The sequence below is a fragment of the Trachurus trachurus genome (assembly GCF_905171665.1).
Source record: "Trachurus trachurus genome assembly, chromosome: 12".
Classification (NCBI taxonomy): Eukaryota; Metazoa; Chordata; class Actinopteri; order Carangiformes; family Carangidae; genus Trachurus; species Trachurus trachurus.
Window position 1 is genome coordinate 278,710 of NC_139908.1, and position 18,703 is coordinate 297,412.

General features: G+C 47.3%; 1 protein-coding gene across 1 annotated transcript in view; it reads left to right on the forward strand.

Annotated features, from left to right (window-relative positions):
* ttc28 (tetratricopeptide repeat domain 28) overlaps positions 1 to 14,539 on the forward strand; it is a 120,208-nt gene extending 105,669 nt beyond the window's left edge. Inside the window, exons 26-35 of the mRNA XM_083983931.1 lie at positions 293 to 540; positions 3,727 to 3,851; positions 5,729 to 5,806; positions 5,918 to 6,074; positions 6,611 to 6,687; positions 7,729 to 7,752; positions 9,080 to 9,209; positions 9,610 to 9,717; positions 11,315 to 11,966; positions 12,534 to 14,539. Of these exons, the coding sequence (XP_083840057.1) occupies positions 293 to 540; positions 3,727 to 3,851; positions 5,729 to 5,806; positions 5,918 to 6,074; positions 6,611 to 6,687; positions 7,729 to 7,752; positions 9,080 to 9,209; positions 9,610 to 9,717; positions 11,315 to 11,966; positions 12,534 to 13,554 (2,620 nt within the window). The 3' untranslated portion in view covers positions 13,555 to 14,539. The remainder of the gene's footprint in view (positions 1 to 292; positions 541 to 3,726; positions 3,852 to 5,728; positions 5,807 to 5,917; positions 6,075 to 6,610; positions 6,688 to 7,728; positions 7,753 to 9,079; positions 9,210 to 9,609; positions 9,718 to 11,314; positions 11,967 to 12,533) is intronic.
* Positions 14,540 to 18,703: the final 4,164 nt, after the last annotated feature.

An 18,703-nucleotide genomic window follows, 5' to 3' on the forward strand; every position in this document is an offset into this window, starting at 1 on the left:
CATCTGAAGTATTCTCTCTTTCTCTTTCTAAGTTGTATTATATAATAATAATAATTTGTAATGTAATGTAAATAAAGTTAAAGAAAAGTTAGTTAATCTCCATAAGAAACAATGGAAGGATGAAATGATGTTCAACAAGGTTATTGTACAACAGTTTAGTTGAGTGTTTTCTTCTTTCAACACGCCAGCCGTTCTTTAGTATATGACCTGCTTAGTGTCTTAGAATAAACCATCAGGATCAAGTCCGTACAGTTACATTGTTCTTTCTCCTGTTCGATTCCCTGGGCCCCAGACTGTTCCCAGAGAGCAGCAGCCGCGTGACGGCGGACGGCGTGGTGGGTCTGACCCGGGCCTTCCTGGCGGCCGGCGCTCGGTGTGTGTGTGTGTCGCTGTGGCCCGTGTCCGTCGCCGCCGCCAAACTGTTCACCACCACGTTCTACACGGCGCTGCTCAACGGCACCAAGGCCAGCGCCGCTATGACCGACGCCATGAGGAGTCTGCAGACCAGCAAGCACTTCTCACACCCCTCCAACTGGGCCGGTGAGGAGATACAGTCAGAGTTAGAGATTACAGTTCACTAATACTTAGAGATTAGAGTTCAATAAAACTAAAACTAGCAGTGGAAAAATGATTGAGTAAACTGAAATGAAAAAAACTACAATGAACAATATAAAACAAACTGTCAATGTCAATGTCAATTTATTTACAGTATATAGCACATTTCATATGGAAAGCATTAACTCAATGTGCTTCAGAATAAAAGCAAGATGCAATACGTAGCTACATGTGAGTACATATTAACTCATTGAGTGCCAACCACGTAATTTCTCGTTTTTCGTTCCCATGCGTTGAGTGCCGAAAACGTAATTTTACGTTTTTTGCTTTTTTTTTAAATTATGAAAATAGACACTTTAATACACATTATATGTAAATTTGGGGACTCTACGACGAGGAGAACTGAAATAGATGACGATCAAAGTCACATGACAGCTCATGATCTGGAAGTTTTTATCATAACTCGGCTTCTGCAAACGGAGTTCTGCATGCAGATGCAGCAGCTGCTGCAGCGCAGCTGCTCTGCTCTCACCCGCGCTGCTGCTCCAGCTGCTCCAGCTGCTCGGAGCTGAACCAGGAAGCTCTCAGCCGACAGTCCGCCCGGTCTTCATCTGGAGCAACACCGTGTCCTCCCCAAAGTCCTCCCGCGGTAAAATCTGATGGTCTCTGGGCCAAAGCAGACCGGCATCACCGACCCGAACCACAGAAGGACCGCGACCACCGGCGGGACCGGTGTTCGCGAGCCGCGGTGGCCGACAGACCCTCACGCTCCGCGGGGAGAAGCTGTGACACGGCACGGTGCGTCTGTGTTATTGTTGTTTAGTGGCGCCCCCCCCCGCCCCCGATGGCGGTTTTGTGAATAGAACAACAACTGTTGTATATATTTATCTTATACGAGCCCTTTGATCCAGAAATGCGAGTGTGAGAAGAGCGACAGACACAAACAGAGCACCTTTCATAAAAGACGCTCTATCTCCTTTTCTAGAAAAAAAGGAGGGATTTTGGTGAAACCCAGCCATGTTTAGCTTGACTTTTCTCAGGAACAGAGGCACGTAGAAACAAACGGTTTGTGGCCACTTGAAGCATTAAGGTAAACCTTTCAATTGAGCCACAGTATGTGTTGGTGGCAATAATATAGAATACACTGTGGCTCTACATAAAAAGTCAAAAATGGTCTAAATTGCCGGTACACTTGACTAAAACTTTGGAAAGGAGCGCGGCACTCAATGAGTTAAAACAAAAGCTAGTGCATATTAAAACAGAAGCCAATGTGTTAAGACAAACAAACAAACAAACAAACAAAAAACTAATTAAAAGCTTGCGAGAACAGGTATGTTTTAAGATTACACTTAAAAGAAGATGTTGTTGGAGATGAGCGGAGATCAATGGGTAAAGATTTTAGAATTTAGGCCTTTATGAATAGTACAGTAGAGACAGACAGGAAACGGGGAGGCAGAGAGAGGGGAAATGACATGCAGTAAATGGCGCCCGACGCAGGACTCGAACCAGGGCCGACTGCAGTGAGGACTGTGCCTCTATAGATAGGGCGCCCGCTCTAACCACTACGCCACGCGACGCCCCACCTCTGGCCCGATTTCTACCAAACTTTTGCGTTGGACTCCTCTCGGCCCCCCAGACGACATATTCAAATTTGGAGAAATTTGAAGAAATTTGAAGAAGTTTGATTTTTGGTAAAAAAAAAACGTTCTCGACACCCGCGGGGATTAAAAATGTTTGAAAATGGCCTTGGTCATTTTCTCCAAAACCACTGGCCAGATTTCAACCAAACTTCTGTGTTGGACTCCCCTCGGACCCCCAGATGACATATTCAAATTTGAAGAAATTTGATTTTTGGTCCAAAAAAAACTTTCTTGACACCTGCAGGGCTTAAAGGTTGAATATGTAGAATATTTATTAAAAGCTATATTTTTTCAAAAATAATACATCCATGGGGCCTTTAGAGGGGTACAGAATGAAAGTATTGCTTTTCCACAAAAAAATTTTTTTTAGTCTGAATTATTATTTTTAATTTTTTTGACGGGCTCGACAACTGACTATCTGTCAACGTTCTGTTTACATTCGTACCTGCCTGTAGCCGACATGTGGCTCAGTTCTCCGCTGTTTTCCTGCCTCCTCCCGGTCCTATGCGTTTGTTTCCAACCAAGCCTTCTTAATAATCAATCGGTGGATTAATGGATTATCATATACTTGTTAGGATGGGTGTATTTGTGTAGTCTTATCTGTCATAAACACGTTTATCGTCGCGGACTTTCGGTGCCACGGAGCTCCTTTTTTTTTTTTTCTCCAACTTGAGGAGAGCAGTGACAGCGGAGGCTCTGAGGCTCTGAGCAGCAGCGGTGTGGAAGGCAGAGAGCCTCCACTGTCCCTGTAACAAGCTGCAAGTCATTTATTCTGCTGTTAATGACGGTAAAAATGAAACATAAGGTAAATATCCTGCTTAGCTCTCCTCCTCTGCTGTCCTCTGATCAGAGCGGAGTCCCTAGCAACGGCCCGTTTTACCTAGCAACGGTCTGGCAATCGACTGCTGGAATTCTTTTTCTGTTGTTGTTCTTGTAATTCTACATAGTCAACCTTTAAAAGTATTTTGTCAATGCAGGTCCAACAGTTCATCAATGTAACAAGCTCCAAATATGGATTTGATGAAGATTGAAAATTCTTTTACTGAGGCTGTTTAGTCTGACGTCTTTTTTCTGATGCCTTTTGGTCCGACTACTATTTTACTGAGGCTGTTTTGTGACGTCTGACAGAGGTTTTCCTGAGACCTTCTGCCGTTTAATCGAAGGTCTAACGTTGTAGCCTGAGGATACGTCCTAAAATGTAGCTACACCGGAACTAAGACTAAATAAAAACTAGTCAATTCCTCAACAGTACAAACTAAACTCAAACTGATTCATCACTTGTTGAACTCACTAAAACTAAAATGAAAGAAAAAAATCAAACTGAAAAACTAAATAAAAATAAAAACTAATGAACATTTTAAGACTATAATAACCTGTGTGCGTGTCTCTCTGTGTGCGTATGTGTGTGTATCTTCAGGCTACATGCTGATTGTGTATCTCTGTGTGTATCTTCAGGCTACATGCTGATTGTGTATCTCTGTGTGTATCTTCAGGCTACATGCTGATTGTGTATCTCTGTGTGTATCTTCAGGCTACATGCTGATTGGCAGCGACGTGAAGCTGAACAGCCCCATGTCTCTAGTGGCTCAGGCTCTGACTGAGATTCTGCTGCAGCCGGACAGAGTTAGAGACGCTCTGAGGGTGCTGCTGCACCTGGTCAGTAACACACACACACACACTGGACACACACTGTACACACACTGACTGACACACACCTGTACACACACATTCATTCAGAAATCAGTCCCTGTCTCAGAAATGACACCAACAGTTCAGCACAGACAGAAAGAAATTCAATTCAATTCAATCGTTTATTCACACATATAGAGAGCCTCAGTGGAAGCAGGAAGTAACATTGCCATGGGAACTCAACTCTGAAAAAGTCTCCATGTGAGTGAACGGGAGTCAAAGTTTTATTTCTAATGTGATTGAATAGTGTGATGATAAAACTCTGTTACGGTTCATGAAGAGAAATCAGCAGTTTGTTGTAAAACTATTGTAGAATAAAACTCCTTAGAGTCCGTAACCATAGAGACTACAGGTGGCGTAGTGACGTCACCATGGCGACCACATGGCGCCCTTCCTTTCTCATGTCAGTTGGTGACACCAGATCTGTCGTCACACTAAATACATTCTTCTGTTGCCGTGACAACAAACTGCTGGTTTCTCTTCATGAACCGTGATGTTTTAAACAGGTAGAGGACAGAGAGTTTTATCATCACACTATAGGACGAATCTCCTTGTTGTTTACAACTACTTCCGGGTAGAAAACCAGCATTCGAACAATAGTGACGGACGAGAGTTTCGCTATATATCTACTTTTTCATGTCACTATATCACCGTTTAGACTAATCTGATGTTTGTAAAGTTTATAAAACCAATGATTGGACAAACATTACTATTTCTGTGTGCACATTTTTGTAATTAGTCATGGTTATCATAGATTAGCCGGGCTAACGGTTAGCTACCTGTTTAACTTTAATAACTCAGTGACTCAATAAACGCTCCATGAAAAAATATTTTCTCCAGCGGATATCTGAGTTCCAACATGACTGAGCTAACTGGAGTAGTTTCATGTCGTGTCCCACAACGGGAGGGTTTTAACAGCTGACGTCCTGCTGTTAGCTTAGCTACCGCCGTTAGCTTAGCTACCGTTAGCTTAGCTACCGTCAGCTGTCCCTGTCAGCTGAGCCACTGATGCTTTCTAGACACTGTGATTCCCCCAAACTGAATAAATACAACACATAGCAACACAAAACACACACACAGAAATAGTAATGTTTCTTCAATCATTTCAGATTTGTCTAAACGGTGATAGGGCGTGAAAAATGTGATATATAGCTAAACTCTCGTTCGTTACTATTGATCTCATTCAAACTACAGCTGGTTTTCTACCAGGAAGTAGAATGTAAACAACAAGGAGATTCGGTCTATTCACTCACATTAGAAATAAAACTTTCACTCCCGTTCACTCACATGGAGACTTTTTCAGAGTTGAGTTCCCATGGCGACGTTACTTGCTTCCTCTGAGGCTCTCTATAGAAGAGGTATAAAAAGTTGTTGAAGTAGTTGTGTGGATTCGTCTCTGTCCCCTGCTGCTTCTGTGAGGATCAATAAACAGACTCAGAGTCTCTGAACTGTCACAGTGTCACAATACGTCATAACAACACACACACAGGAGGCTCCGCCCCCAGGAGTCTCTTGGGGGCGGAGCCTCCTACCATCAGCAGATACAGGCCACTCCCACTCTGGACAAAGACGGCATCATCCAGTTTCATTCCCACCTCAATCCCACTTCTCAACAGACAACTTTTCCTTCTTTAATTAACCTGTTTTTAACTCATTTTATCTTTGTATGTGTTTTTTTTTTTTACTTTGCTACGAGTACTTGTACTCGGAACGGAACGGAAGAATAAAGTATTTTTGACTTGACTTAGACTCTGAGTCTGATGGAAAACCTCCACACAGGAGCTAAATGTCACTGTGTGTGTGTGTGTGTGTGTGTGTGTGTGTGTGTGTGTGTGTGTGTGCAGGTGGAGAAGTCTCTGCAGCGTATCCAGAGTGGACAGGTGAACTCCATGTACACGTCTCAGCAGAGCGTGGAGAACAAGGTGAGACTCTGACCTCTGACCTCTGACCTCTGACCCCCGGACAGACGACCTGTTAGAACCGGTTCAGTCCAGAGAGATATTTATTACCCCTCTACCCCCCCCCCCCTCCAGGTGGGCGGTGTCCCCGGATGGCAGTCCCTCCTCTCGGCCGTCGGCTTCAGACTGGACTCGTCTGGAGGAGCTGGTCTCCCTGCTGCCGTCTTCTTCCCCACTTCAGACCCTGGAGAGAGACTGCAGCACTGCAGCGCCTCCCTACAGGCCCTGCTCGGTACTGCAGCTGCTACTACAACAACACACTGTCTGTTACATGACAATCACATTTATTTATCTATTAGTTTATTTAACAGGGACAGTGCACGGCTCTCAGCCGTCACTGAGAGAGCCATCTGTGCTGTGACCTTTGACCTCTGCTGGTCGTGCTAGTAGTTCTCCTGTTGTCTGGTCACAGTGATATGAACTCCTTTAATGGAGGAGCAGCCAGATTATGAATGACCCGATACACTAAACTAACATCAGTGAGACACACCAGAGTTTGAGCTTTTGAATGATATTGCAGTGATGACTACTGGATGGCTTTTTGTCTCATACCTTGAGAGTTTGTTTATAGAGAGTTTGTTGTGTTTCCAGTTTGAGACCAACTTGTGATGCAACATGTGAAAAACCTTCGAGTGCATAATGACAACCACATGTCCATCAGTCTGTGAATAACGTTGTGTTGTTGGTGTCGTGATGATTCCTGATCTGTGACTTTTAGTTTTATCTTCATCTCTGTATCTCTACTCCCCCCCCCCCCCCCCCCTCCAGGTCTGCCCCCCCCAGCTCTACTGGCTCTGTGTAAACTGGTCACAGCGTCCGAGGCCGGAGAGCAGCTCATACACAAGGTAAAGAGGAGCTGCCTCTCTACATTAATTAGTTTATTAATTACCTCATTAATATTTAATCAATCATAACGCACATTCTGTGTCATAAACTGTAAACAGTTTTCTTGTGTGTAACAACATCTCTGTCCTGGGTGATGATCCCTCCTCTGTTGCTCACCCTGAGCTTTCTCCTGGTTTTCCCTGTTAAAGGGTTTTCCATGGAGTTTTTCCTCAGTGGATGTGAGGGTCTAAGGACAGAGGATGTTGTTATGATGGGATGGAAAGCCCTTTGAGACAAACTGGTGGTAAAAACAGGCTATACAAATAAAACTGCCTTGTCTTGCCTAACGAACTCAGACTCATCATCACATTAACGCTCAGTTCTCATTAAATATTGATTATTCATCAGTTCTGAATCTCTCCTCCTATACTGATACTAATTAATCTGTGATTTATAAACATGTCAGAATAAATGTTTAAAGGGATAGTTCAACATTTTGGCAAACTGGCCTCCAACGGATGACTATAGGGATTATGGCAATAATAATAATTATAAAGTCAGTGAGTTCATTGATTATAGATTAGATCAGATTATTGATTCAGTCTGACAAGTTGAATCTTTTAAACTTGTTGTATGTTGTATGTTTATAATGAAGCAGCAGATATTTTATATATTATAAATAAAGGTTTAGTTTAGTTTCAATAGAACGTGTTTATTGATCCGCTGGTTTAACATGAGAGTCAATGGGGACTGACTCCCTCTAGTGGACAGGACAGGAACTGCAGCTCCACCACTTCACTGCTGCATGTGTGTGTGTGCGTGTGTGTGTGTGTGTGTGTGTGTGTGTGTGTCTGAGTGTGTGTGTGTGTGTCTGAGTGTGTGTGTGTGTGTGTGTGTGTGTCTGTGTGTGTGTGTGTGTGTGTGTGTGTGTGTGTGTGTGTGTGTGTGTGTCTGTGTGTGTGTGTGTGTGTGTGTGTGTGTGTGTGTGTGTGTGTGTGTCTGTGTGTGTCACTAACACGCTGAAGTTGTGTTTCCTCTCTTCTCTCACACACCTCACGAAGGCGGTAGACAGTGTGGTGACCATGGTGAGGCGACCAATCAGAACACAGCTCACATAACCAATAATAACCAGTAATACATGATGATGTCATAGATACCAGCTGTGTGATGATGTCACTGATCAGCACGAGTTCAACTCTGATACTGGATCAATAACTTCCTCTCTCCTTTCATCTTCATCATTATCATCTTCTCTTCCTCCTCCTCTTCTTCCTCCTCCTCCTCTCTCTCTTTCTCCTCTCTTCCTCCTCCTCTTTTTCCTCCTTCCTCCTCCTCTCTTTCTCCTCTCTTCCTCCTCCTCCTCTCTTTCTCCTCTCTTCCTCCTCCTCTTCCTCTTTTTCCTCCTTCCTCCTCCTCTTCTTCCTCTCTTTCTCCTCTTCTTCCTCCTCCTTCTCTTTTTCCTCTTCTTCCTCCTCCTCTTCCTCTTTCTCCTCTTCTTCCTCCTCCTCTTCTTCCTCTCTTTCTCCTCTTCTTCCTCCTCCCCCCCCTCCTCCTCCTTCTCTTTCTCCTCTTCCTCCTCCTCCTTCTCTTTTTCCTCTTCTTCCTCCTCCTCTCTCTCTTTCTCCTCTTCTTCCTCCTCCTTCTCTTTTTCCTCTTCTTCCTCCTCCTCTTCCTCTTTCTCCTCTTCTTCCTCCTCCTCTTCTTCCTCTCTTTCTCCTCTTCTTCCTCCTCCCCCCCCTCCTCCTCCTCCTCCTCCTTCCTCCTCCTTCTCTTTCTCCTCTTCCTCCTCCCTCCTCTCTCTCTTTCTCCTCTTCTTCTTCCTCCTTCTCTTTTTCCTCTTCTTCCTCCTCCTCTTCCTCTTTTTCCTCCTTCCTCCTCCTCTTCTTCCTCTCTTTCTCCTCTTCTTCCTCCTCCTTCTCTTTTTCCTCTTCTTCCTCCTCCTCTTCCTCTTTCTCCTCTTCTTCCTCCTCCTCTTCTTCCTCTCTTTCTCCTCTTCTTCCTCCTCCCCCCCCTCCTCCTCCTTCTCTTTCTCCTCTTCCTCCTCCTCCTTCTCTTTTTCCTCTTCTTCCTCCTCCTCTCTCTCTTTCTCCTCTTCTTCCTCCTCCTTCTCTTTTTCCTCTTCTTCCTCCTCCTCTTCCTCTTTCTCCTCTTCTTCCTCCTCCTCTTCTTCCTCTCTTTCTCCTCTTCTTCCTCCTCCCCCCCCTCCTCCTCCTCCTCCTCCTTCCTCCTCCTTCTCTTTCTCCTCTTCCTCCTCCCTCCTCTCTCTCTTTCTCCTCTTCTTCTTCCTCCTTCTCTTTTTCCTCTTCTTCCTCCTCCTCTTCCTCTTTTTCCTCTTCTTCCTCCTCCTCTTCTTCCTCTCTTTCTTCTCTTCTTCCTCCTCCTCCTCCTCTCCTCCCCCCCCCCCCCCCCCAGCTCCACCAGGTGTTGGTGCAGCTTCAGTCATGTGACAAGGATGAGGACTTCTCATTGGCTCCCATCCAGATGTCCATCAGCGTGCAGCTGTGGCGGCTGCCGGGCTGCCACGAGTTCCTGGCTGCTCTCGGTCAGTCACAACAACAACAACAACAACCTCTAAACTCTAAACATGTCGTCATGGTTACAGCTGTGTAGTCATGGTTACAGCTACAGATGTTCAGTTATTCTGTTGTTCACTGCAGCAGCAGAACCAGGAAGTCAAAGTTTAAACAAAGACAAAAACACATTATTGTGATTTATTAACAACTGGTCGTCCCTGTGTGTCTCTGTGTGTGTGTGTGTGTGTGTGTGTGTGTGTGTGTGTGTGTGTGTGTGTGTGTGTCTCTGTGTGTGTGTGTGTGTGTGTGTGTGTGTGTGTGTGTGTGTGTGTGTGTGTGTCTCTCTGTGTGTGTGTGTGTGTGTGTGTGTCTCTGTGTGTGTGTGTGTGTGTGTGTGTGTGTGTCTCTCTGTGTGTGTGTGTGCGTCAGGCTTCGACCTGTGTGAGGTGGGTCAGGAGGAAGTGGTTCTGAAGACGGGGAAGCAGGCCAGCAGACGGACCATGCACTTCGCCCTGCAGGCTCTGCTGGCTCTGTTCGGTGAGTTCATTATCACTGCGACACATGCACTGTACTGCACTGAAAGGGTTAAAGGTGCAATCCCAGGGGGCTGGACTTCCGATTTTTGTTCTGATTCTGCCACGCCCCCTGTTCTGCCCTCGTCAAAGAGTCCCCTTCTTATCCTAGGCAGACAGATAACTCATTCACACACTGTCGTTGATGTCAGTCGGTTTTATTCTTCACCACTGATTCACAGTGACAGCACAGGAATAGGTAAAACTGAAATTGAAAATAACAAAAATACACAATTATTGTACAGACCTCACCAACATACATAATATTAGCGCATTTGGCTAACAGAGCTAGCTAACACAGCTAGCTAAGAACAGCTAAGAAGCAATTTACATATGAACTGACTATTTTACTAAACATTAATTAACATCTGCATGAAACAAACATTTTCATAATTATGAGCGCCTTATTTCAAGTTACTCACAGACAATTCCTCAATTAATGCCCCAAGAAGGGTGAATGTCGACTGTCCCCGTGCTCAGCTCCACAATGTGCTCATGAAAACAGAAAATTCAAGATGGCCGCCTACATAAACTAAAGGCATAGCATGTGGCCCACACAAGAACTAGCACCACCTAGTGGCTGCAATAATAAATAAATCTATGGTTTCATCCAGGTCAGAACACCCCCACTGCTCTGCTCGTGCATGTGCTTCATTCCACCACAAGCTGTTGACCGGCGTGACCGTTGCCAGGACGCAGAATTTTTTTTTCCGACTATGGCCACGCCAAGACCCTCCTTAGTGGGCCTCTGATTGGCTTATCACGATGCCCTCTACTCTGCCGGTTGGGTTTAGGCGTGAAGGGAGTGGTTAAGGTTAGGGTAAGATGCAGGTATAGGCTTAGCCTTGCAGAGGCAGCCAATCAGAGGCGGAGTAAGGCGGGTCTTGGCGTGGCCATAGTCGGAAAAAAAGTATCACTGCCAGGGCAACACAACTTAGCATTGGAACGCATGAATAGAATGCACGTTGATTTGGCAGTTTGATTGACAGACGCACCGTCCAACCAAAGTTGTCTGAGACTAATTTGATTGGATGTATAGTAGTAGCATTCTAGCGAGCGGCTAACTGGTAGCTTTAGCGGCTAACTGGTAGCGTTAGCCACCGGTGTAGGTACCAGATGTGGGGGCTCCGGGCTGCCAAAACCGTTTAGACTAAATCTGATGTTTGTTAAGTCTAGAAAACAAATTATTGAACAAACATTACTATTTCTGTGTGCACGTTTTTGCAACTAGTCATGGTTATCGTAGTTGTTAGCTTAGCTAACACCAGGACGTCAGCTGTTAAAACCCTCCCGTTGTGGGACACGACATGAAACTACTCCAGTTAGCTCAGTCATGTTGGAACTAGGATATCCACTGGAGAAAATATTTTTTCATGGAGCGTTTATTGACACTGCTAACGGCTAACAGCTAACGGTTAGCCCAGTTAATCTTTCCGGTGGAATCGAGTGTCATGGCGACACCCAGCGTCATTCTCCGGAAAGTGGTGGATAGTATCCTACATTACAGTGAACTCATGGAAGTATTGGTTCTGTTCTAACCTCCTCTCTCTTGTCTCTCTCAGACTCGACGGAGCTCCCTAAGCGTCTGAGCCTGGACAGCTCCTCGTCTCTGGAGTCTCTGTCTTCGTCCCAGTCGATGTCTCAGCCCCTCCCCCTCCCCCTCCCCTCCTCCTGCTCCTCCTCCTTCCTCCCCCCCGTCTGCCCCGACAGCCTCTCCTGCGACGCCATCTCCGTCTACAGCCTCAGCTCCCTCGCCTCCTCGCTCAGCTTCCTGTCCCGGCCCGAGCCCGCAGGAAGTGACATCACCAGCCAGCGCTCGCACGGCGGCGGCGGCGGCGGTGGCGGTGGAGGGGGTGGGGGTGGGGGTGGGGGGGCAACGGGGCTCTACGGCTCTACGCACTGCCCCTCCGGCGGCCTGATGAGGGGCCGTCTGGGAGGAGGAGGAGGAGGAGGAGGAGGAGAGGAGGAGTACGACGGCTACTCCATCATCAGCAGCGAGCCGCTGGGCCGGGGGGGCGGACGGGGGGACTGTGACACGCTGCCGCTGCCCGCCGGACGCCACCGCCATGGCAACGCCCACGGCAACGGGTTTCCCCCCAGCAGCAGCAGCAACAGCGTCTCCTCCAAGGGCAGCGTCAGCACACCCACCTCCCCCGTTAAAGCCCCGCCCCCTCCCCCCCCCGCCGGCCACGCCCACAAACTCAGGCAGGACAGGTGAGTTTCCTGTGTTTCTCAACTGTCAGTTAAAGACGGGTTCGATTCCCTCTCACACAATGTGTCCCTCTGTGATCTGAGTCTGTTATCTGTGTCTGCCATCCAGTCCTCCCATTAAGCTGGTCTGTCCTCTCTTCCTATGAACCAGTCTGCCATCCAGTCCTCCCATTAAGCTGGTCTGCTCTCCCTTCCTATGAACCAGTCTGCCATCCAGTCCTCCCATTAAGCTGGTCTGCTCTCTCTTCCTATGAACCAGTCTGCCATCCAGTCCTCCCATTAAGCTGGTCTGCTCTCCCTGCCTCCCTTGCCTACCAGAAGCTTCCTCCTTCAGCTGTTGTTAACATTTCCATGTTTCTCACATTCTCTGTTATAAACTGTTTTCTTGTCTGTAACAACATCTCTGGTTTTCCCTGTTAAAAGGGTTTTCCATGGAGTTTTTCCTCAGTGGATATGAGGGTCTAAGGGCAGAGGATGTTGTTTTTTTCCCGACTTCCGAGTTGTTTTGAATGCAGCATCAGTCCCGTGTCTCATGCAGCTCTGTGTCTCTCTCTCTCTGTGTCTGTGCAGCTCGTCGTCTCAGCGTGCGGCCGTGGTGGGCAAGGCGAGCAGCTCTGAGTCGGACCAGTCGAGCACGGAGACCGACAGCACGGTGAAGTCCCAGGAGGATCGACCCGGTCCGGCCGGTCAGATGGACCCGGAGCTGCTGGCCCACAAGATCCTGGAGGAGACGCAGAGCCACATGGCGGCGCTGCAGCAGCTGCAGACGGCCACGCCGCCGCCTCCACCGGCCCGTCGCCACGGCAGCAGCAGAGAGGAGGAAGCCGGCGCCGTGGCAACAGCAGCAGCAGCATCGCCGCGGCGTCGAGGCTTCCAGTCGTCGGAGACCAGCGCCTTCAGCCGGCCGCCCAGCAGAGCCAGCAGCCTGAAGGCCTCGCCGTGCTCCCCCTCCTCGCCGCTGTCGCTGCCCCCCCCTCGCCGCTCCTCCTCGCCACTGCCCCCCCCTCGCCGCCGCTCCTCCCCCCTCTCCCCCCTCTCCCCCCCTCCTCCTCCTCCCCGGCCCAAACCCCCGTCTCGCTCCTCCTCGCTGCAGAAGCTCAGCTGCGCCGCCGCCACTTCTTCTCCTCCTGACGACGGCGCCCAGCTCAGACTCAGACACCCCCTCCCCCCCTCGCCGTTCTCCTCCCCCGCTGCCCCCCCCTCCCCCGCCCTGTCCTACTCCCCCTCCCCCGCCGGCTCTGCCTCCCCCAGCCCGGCCCACAGAGTCCAGGCCGTTCACAACCTCAAGACGTTCTGGTCCAACGCCGCCGCCAGCGGCCAGAAGCAGCAGCAGCAGCAGCAGCAGCAGAAGCAGGGGGGGGAGGGGGCTCTGCTGAGGGGGGGGGGCAGGAAGATGAAGATGAGCACGGTGCAGAAGGACGTTCTGGGGCTGTTGAACCTGTCGCCCAGACACGAGCAGCAGCAGCAGCAGCAGCAGCCCCCCCCGACCCCCCCCTCCACAGACTCTAAAGGAGGCTTCCGGCCCCTCCCCTCGGGAAACGGATACAAGCTGCTGTCGCCCGGACACTTCTTCCCCTCCTCCAAGTGTTGAGAGTTTGTCCCGGTCCAGTTCTGCTGGGGCCGGATTCACCAATATGTTCTTAAGAAAGTTTTTAAGGGCAATTCCTCAATATTTTCTTAAGAACTGTCTTAAGAACAGTCATTTCTTACGAATTTCTTATTTTTCCTACTTAAGAAAATACGTCACTGCATTGCATTGCATGCACCATCCATCCATCCATCCATCCATCCATCCATCATTAGTCTAAACTTGTCTAAAACTTGTTGAAAAAGGTGATTTTTCGAGGCAGAGACAGGTCAAGGTTGTCTTAAAGTTAAGAAAAAAGTAAAGAACAAATTTGAGAACTTTGATTTCAAGAATACCATTTGTTTTTTCTTAAGAAGAAACTTAAGAACAAAGTTAAGAAACTACTTAAGAACTTTTTTGGAGAATATGACAAAAATGACACTTAAGAAGATTTTTTTTCTCAAGAAGGTTTTGTGAATCTGGCCCCACAGGTTCTGGTTCTGTGTTGTGTGTTTGTGCGACCGGTCTGTGTGAGTCTGTCGCTGAAACTCGACCACGTTTTTCAAGACGAAGATTAAATAAAATAAAATAAACTGGTGTTTGATACTGACGGAGGATTTTTCATGGCATTAGTTTTTGTGAAGAGACGTTGATGCTGAATGTGATGATGATGACTGTGCCTTCTTCCTCTTCTTCCTCTTCTACACAGAGCTAGAGAGACAGAATGACCTTGTTCACGCTGCAGCTCCAAGTCCCATGTTTGTCAGATCCAGATCCTATGTAGTTTGGTTTTCTGACAGTCGGAGGTGGTTTCAGACGTGTAGAGAACGCTGTCGTTGCTCAGACAGGATTAGGACAACGTAGAGACGAAGGCGCCGCTGGTCTGCCTGTACCAAACGGCCGTTCGCCTCCCTTTCTGTCGCTTTCCTGCAATTACCAGGATGTTTCAGGGACATCCAGAGGTTTCAGGGACATCCAGGTGCTTCAGGGACATCCAGATGTTTCATAGACATCCAGATGTTTCAGGGACATCCAGATGTTTCATAGACATCCAGATGGTTCAGAGACATCCAGATTGTTCAGAGACATCCAGATGTTTCATAGACATCCAGATGTTTCATAGACATCCAAATGTTTCAGGGACATCCAGATGTTTCAGGGACATCCAGATGTTTCATAGACATCCAGATGTTTCATACACATCCAGAGGTTTCATAGACATCCAGATGGTTCAGAGACATCCAGATGTTTCAGGGACATCCAAATGTTTCAGGGACATCCAAATGTTTCAGGGACATCCAGATGGTTCAGAGACATCCAGATGTTTCAGGGACATCCAAATGTTTCAGGGACATCCAGGTGTTTCATAGACATCCAGATGTTTCAGGGACATCCAAATGTTTCAGGGACATCCAGGTGTTTCATAGACATCCAGATGTTTCATAGACATCCAGGTGTTTCAGGGACATCCAGATGTTTCAGGGACATCCAAATGTTTCAGGGACATCCAGGTGCTTCAGGGACATCCAGATGTTTCAGGGACATCCAGAGGTTTCAGGGACATCCAGGTGTTTCAGGGACATCCAGATGTTTCATAGACATCCAAATGTTTCAGAGACATCCAGATGTTTCAGGGACATCCAGATGTTTCATAGACATCCAGGTGTTTCAGGGACATCCAGGTGTTTCATAGACCTCAAGAGGTTTCAGAGCCTCCAGATGTTTCTGAGACATCCAGATGTTTCAGAGACCTTAGGCGGAAAATCACTGGGGCTCTGAGATCGCTCTGTCGCTCGAGATGAGAAATCCCAAGTCTCTGGTCGTCAGTTGCTTGTTGCTCAGTGCTGATTGGCTGCCGTAATCTATGCGTAACTATGACAACTACTGAAACCATGGAAACGTGATACAACTCCACCGGTCCGGCAGAGCAAAGCCGGCTTGACGTTGTCGTACTGCGCTTGTGGGAGTTCCACAACTGGTAAACAGCGGCAGCCGTGCTGGACCGATACAAACAGGAAGAAAAGAGCGACTCGGACTCGGAGCGTGGTGGAATTCACTGGAATCGCTTGAATGACGTCATCAGAGCGATCTGTTGAACTGACGAGCGACTGAAGCTGAGTGACAGAGAGATTTTTTTGGAGCGACAACGACAAAAATTAAAGGTCCGGTGTGAACGCAGCTTAAGATATTTCTATATTCTTAGAGAAGGATTCTCTTCAGTGATTGGTCGTTCCCATGGACTTGGAAGTGACGTCATCTATACTTCAGTTTACAGCTCAAAGCACTGAGGTAACTTGGCTTCAGATTCAGTCCTACACTTCACTACCAGTCCGAGTCAGACGCCTGATAACTGGTTTTTAACTGCAGCTTTCAGCCAACAACTGTTTTACTCTTAAGTCGACTCTTCGTGTTGTTAGCAGGGATTTAGAGAAGCTTCATAAATACAGATTCAGCTAAAAAAAAAAAAGGATTTGTGCTGCATTGTGAACAAGGCCAAAGTGTCGAGTCTCTGGCTTCAATTGTGTTTTTCACGACTGACGAGGGAACGTGTGTGTGTGCGTGTGTGTGTGTGTGTGTGTGTGTGTGTGTGTGCGTGTGTGTGACGTCTCCACCTACACTGAACAAAGACTTCCTGACTCGGTGTCACTGAGCGAACACCTGAGAGAGGGAGAAGATCCGACTCTGGGTTTATGCTGTAACAGTTAATGCTTATTGTTGTCATTTATTTTGTAAACTGTGTTTTCCAGTCATTATTACACATTTTATAAAGACGACGATTAAAACAAGGTTCAAGTAAAGAAATGGTTGTTTTTTATTCATGAGGTTCCTCCACTGTTCACTGTCTCAGTCACTTTATAACGTTAACGCAACAAATGAAACAGGTTCTTGTCTTCTCTTGGTTTGATCATATAGAATAGATTATTATATGAATCCATAATGGAAACAGTCTAAATCTAAAATGAAATAGTATCAGTAGTGGAATTTATCTCAGTCCAAACAAACCTGATACAAGTCTGACTCACTTTCTCTGTCTTTATTCTCCACATCATATGGAATATGATATACAAATATAATGAAATGAATAGATCCTGTTCATTAAAGTGTTAAACAACAATATAATCATTTAGTCCATGAGCCAAGACCCCAAAATTGGCCTCCCGCAATCGAACGGGTGGGCAATTTCTAGTTTGTTTTTTTGACTTGGTAGACATCTCTAGTGAACAGTTTGGCATGATAACCATTGCAAACAGGTAGCTTAGTGGTGGTTATCATGTGTTGAATAGGTGGACCGGTAGAGTGGAAACTTGAAAACTGTGTATAGCGCTTGTTCGGTATTATGCTGTTTGTTGACCACTCAGTGCCTAAATCACTTCAAGGATGTTTTTCCCTTTTATCAAGACCCTACTGTAATAATAACAGACTCACCTCAGGAATATGTGAATGAAAATGTGATAAAAATTAGAACATACACATGAAATAGCCAACGTTTTGAGAGTGTTTTACTTTTTATGCAATAACAAGAACAAACAAATATTTTTTTACACAATTAAAATCAACTAAAGAGCTTGCTCCTTCTGTCACAAATAATGTGGAGCATACTGCCAGTACAGTATTTCAAGTGTCCCTCTGTCAATGACCTACGCCTGGCCAACAGCCTGAACGAGTTCTACTGCCGCTTAGAAAGACAATGGGACAGACCTGATATCCCCCACACCTCCGACCACCAGCTATCGATCAGCAACAGCTCCTCCACACCTGGATCACCTACACAGCCCCACACCCAAGTGCCACCCTCCCCCACACCCCTCACACCTCTCTCCATTATAGAAATTAAATCAAATCAAAGAAGGAGAGGTGAAGAGACTGTTTAAACGGCTGAACCCGTGCAAAGCTGCAGGCCCAAACTCTAGCCGTTTTCCTACTAACATCAGCGGGTCGACGCAGGTTTTTTAAATGCGGGTCGACCCGCTAACAATCGGCATTTGGCTCCTTTCCCATTGACCAAAATGAGCCGGGTCTGTCTGTCTAACCCCCGCATAAACCAGTCGCCCCGCTTTCATTCGCAGTGCGAGAAACACTGTGTCATGCCCCAGCCGCCCGCCACGGAGGACAGCGAGTCTGCCGCGGCCGCCTTATGATGGACGTCCGCGGCACAACATGTCAGTTAAACAGACTGTCGCTTCTTTTTTTTCAATCTTTTTTGGTCAGTGTTCTTTGATCTTCAAATCCCAGTCTTGAATGCAAGCAGAGCTTTGTTTTGGTAGCCTACGTGAGACGCGACTGGTGCGATGATGTGGCGTCACGTAACGCCCAATGTCATCACATAAATTAGCGGGTTGAGCCGGGTCTGGTGTTCCCACTGCAAGCCGATCAGAACCGAGCCGATTGAAGGCGATTTTAACCCGCGTCGCTTGCCGAGTCATTTGACGCAGGTCGACGGGGGGGCATACATCAGTCCGACTGAAAAGTCCGACGGCTCATTTCTCCGACTACCCATTCTACAGTGTTAAGGTTAGGTTTAGGGTAAGGTTGAGGGTTAGGGCCACTTAAGTCGGAGAAATGGGAGGTCAGACTAATGGACTCAAAAATAAAGAAATGTATGGTCGGAGAAATGGGTAGTCAGACAGACGTCCCGGGTTGACGCGGGTCGGTGCGTTTGTGGGTTTAAACAGGTTTTTTGGCCAGTGGGAAAGGGGTATAAGTCTCCCCCTCCACCCTGAAGCACTGAGCCAGTCAGCTGTCTCCGGTGTTCACACACATTTTCAACACCTCACTGGAGAACTGTCATGTGCCAGCTTGCTTCAAGGCCTCAGCCATTGTTCCAGTTCCCAAAAAGACAAGGCTCACAGGCCTTAATGACTACAGACCCGTTGCTCTGACTTCTGTGGTCATGAAGACTTTTGAGTGCCTCGTCTTGACCCACCTTAAGGACATTACAGTTCACCTACAGAGCCAACAGATCTGTAGATGATGCTGTAAACATGGCCCTCCACTAGCACCTGGACTTCCCAGGATCCTACGCCAGGATACAGTTTGTGGACTTCAGCTCTGCCTTCAATACGATCATCCCAGCTCTGCTCCGTGACAAGCTCTCCCAGCTTAATGTGCCTGACTCCATGTGCAGGTGGATTACGGACTTCCTGACTGACAGACGGTAGTTCGTGAGGCTGGG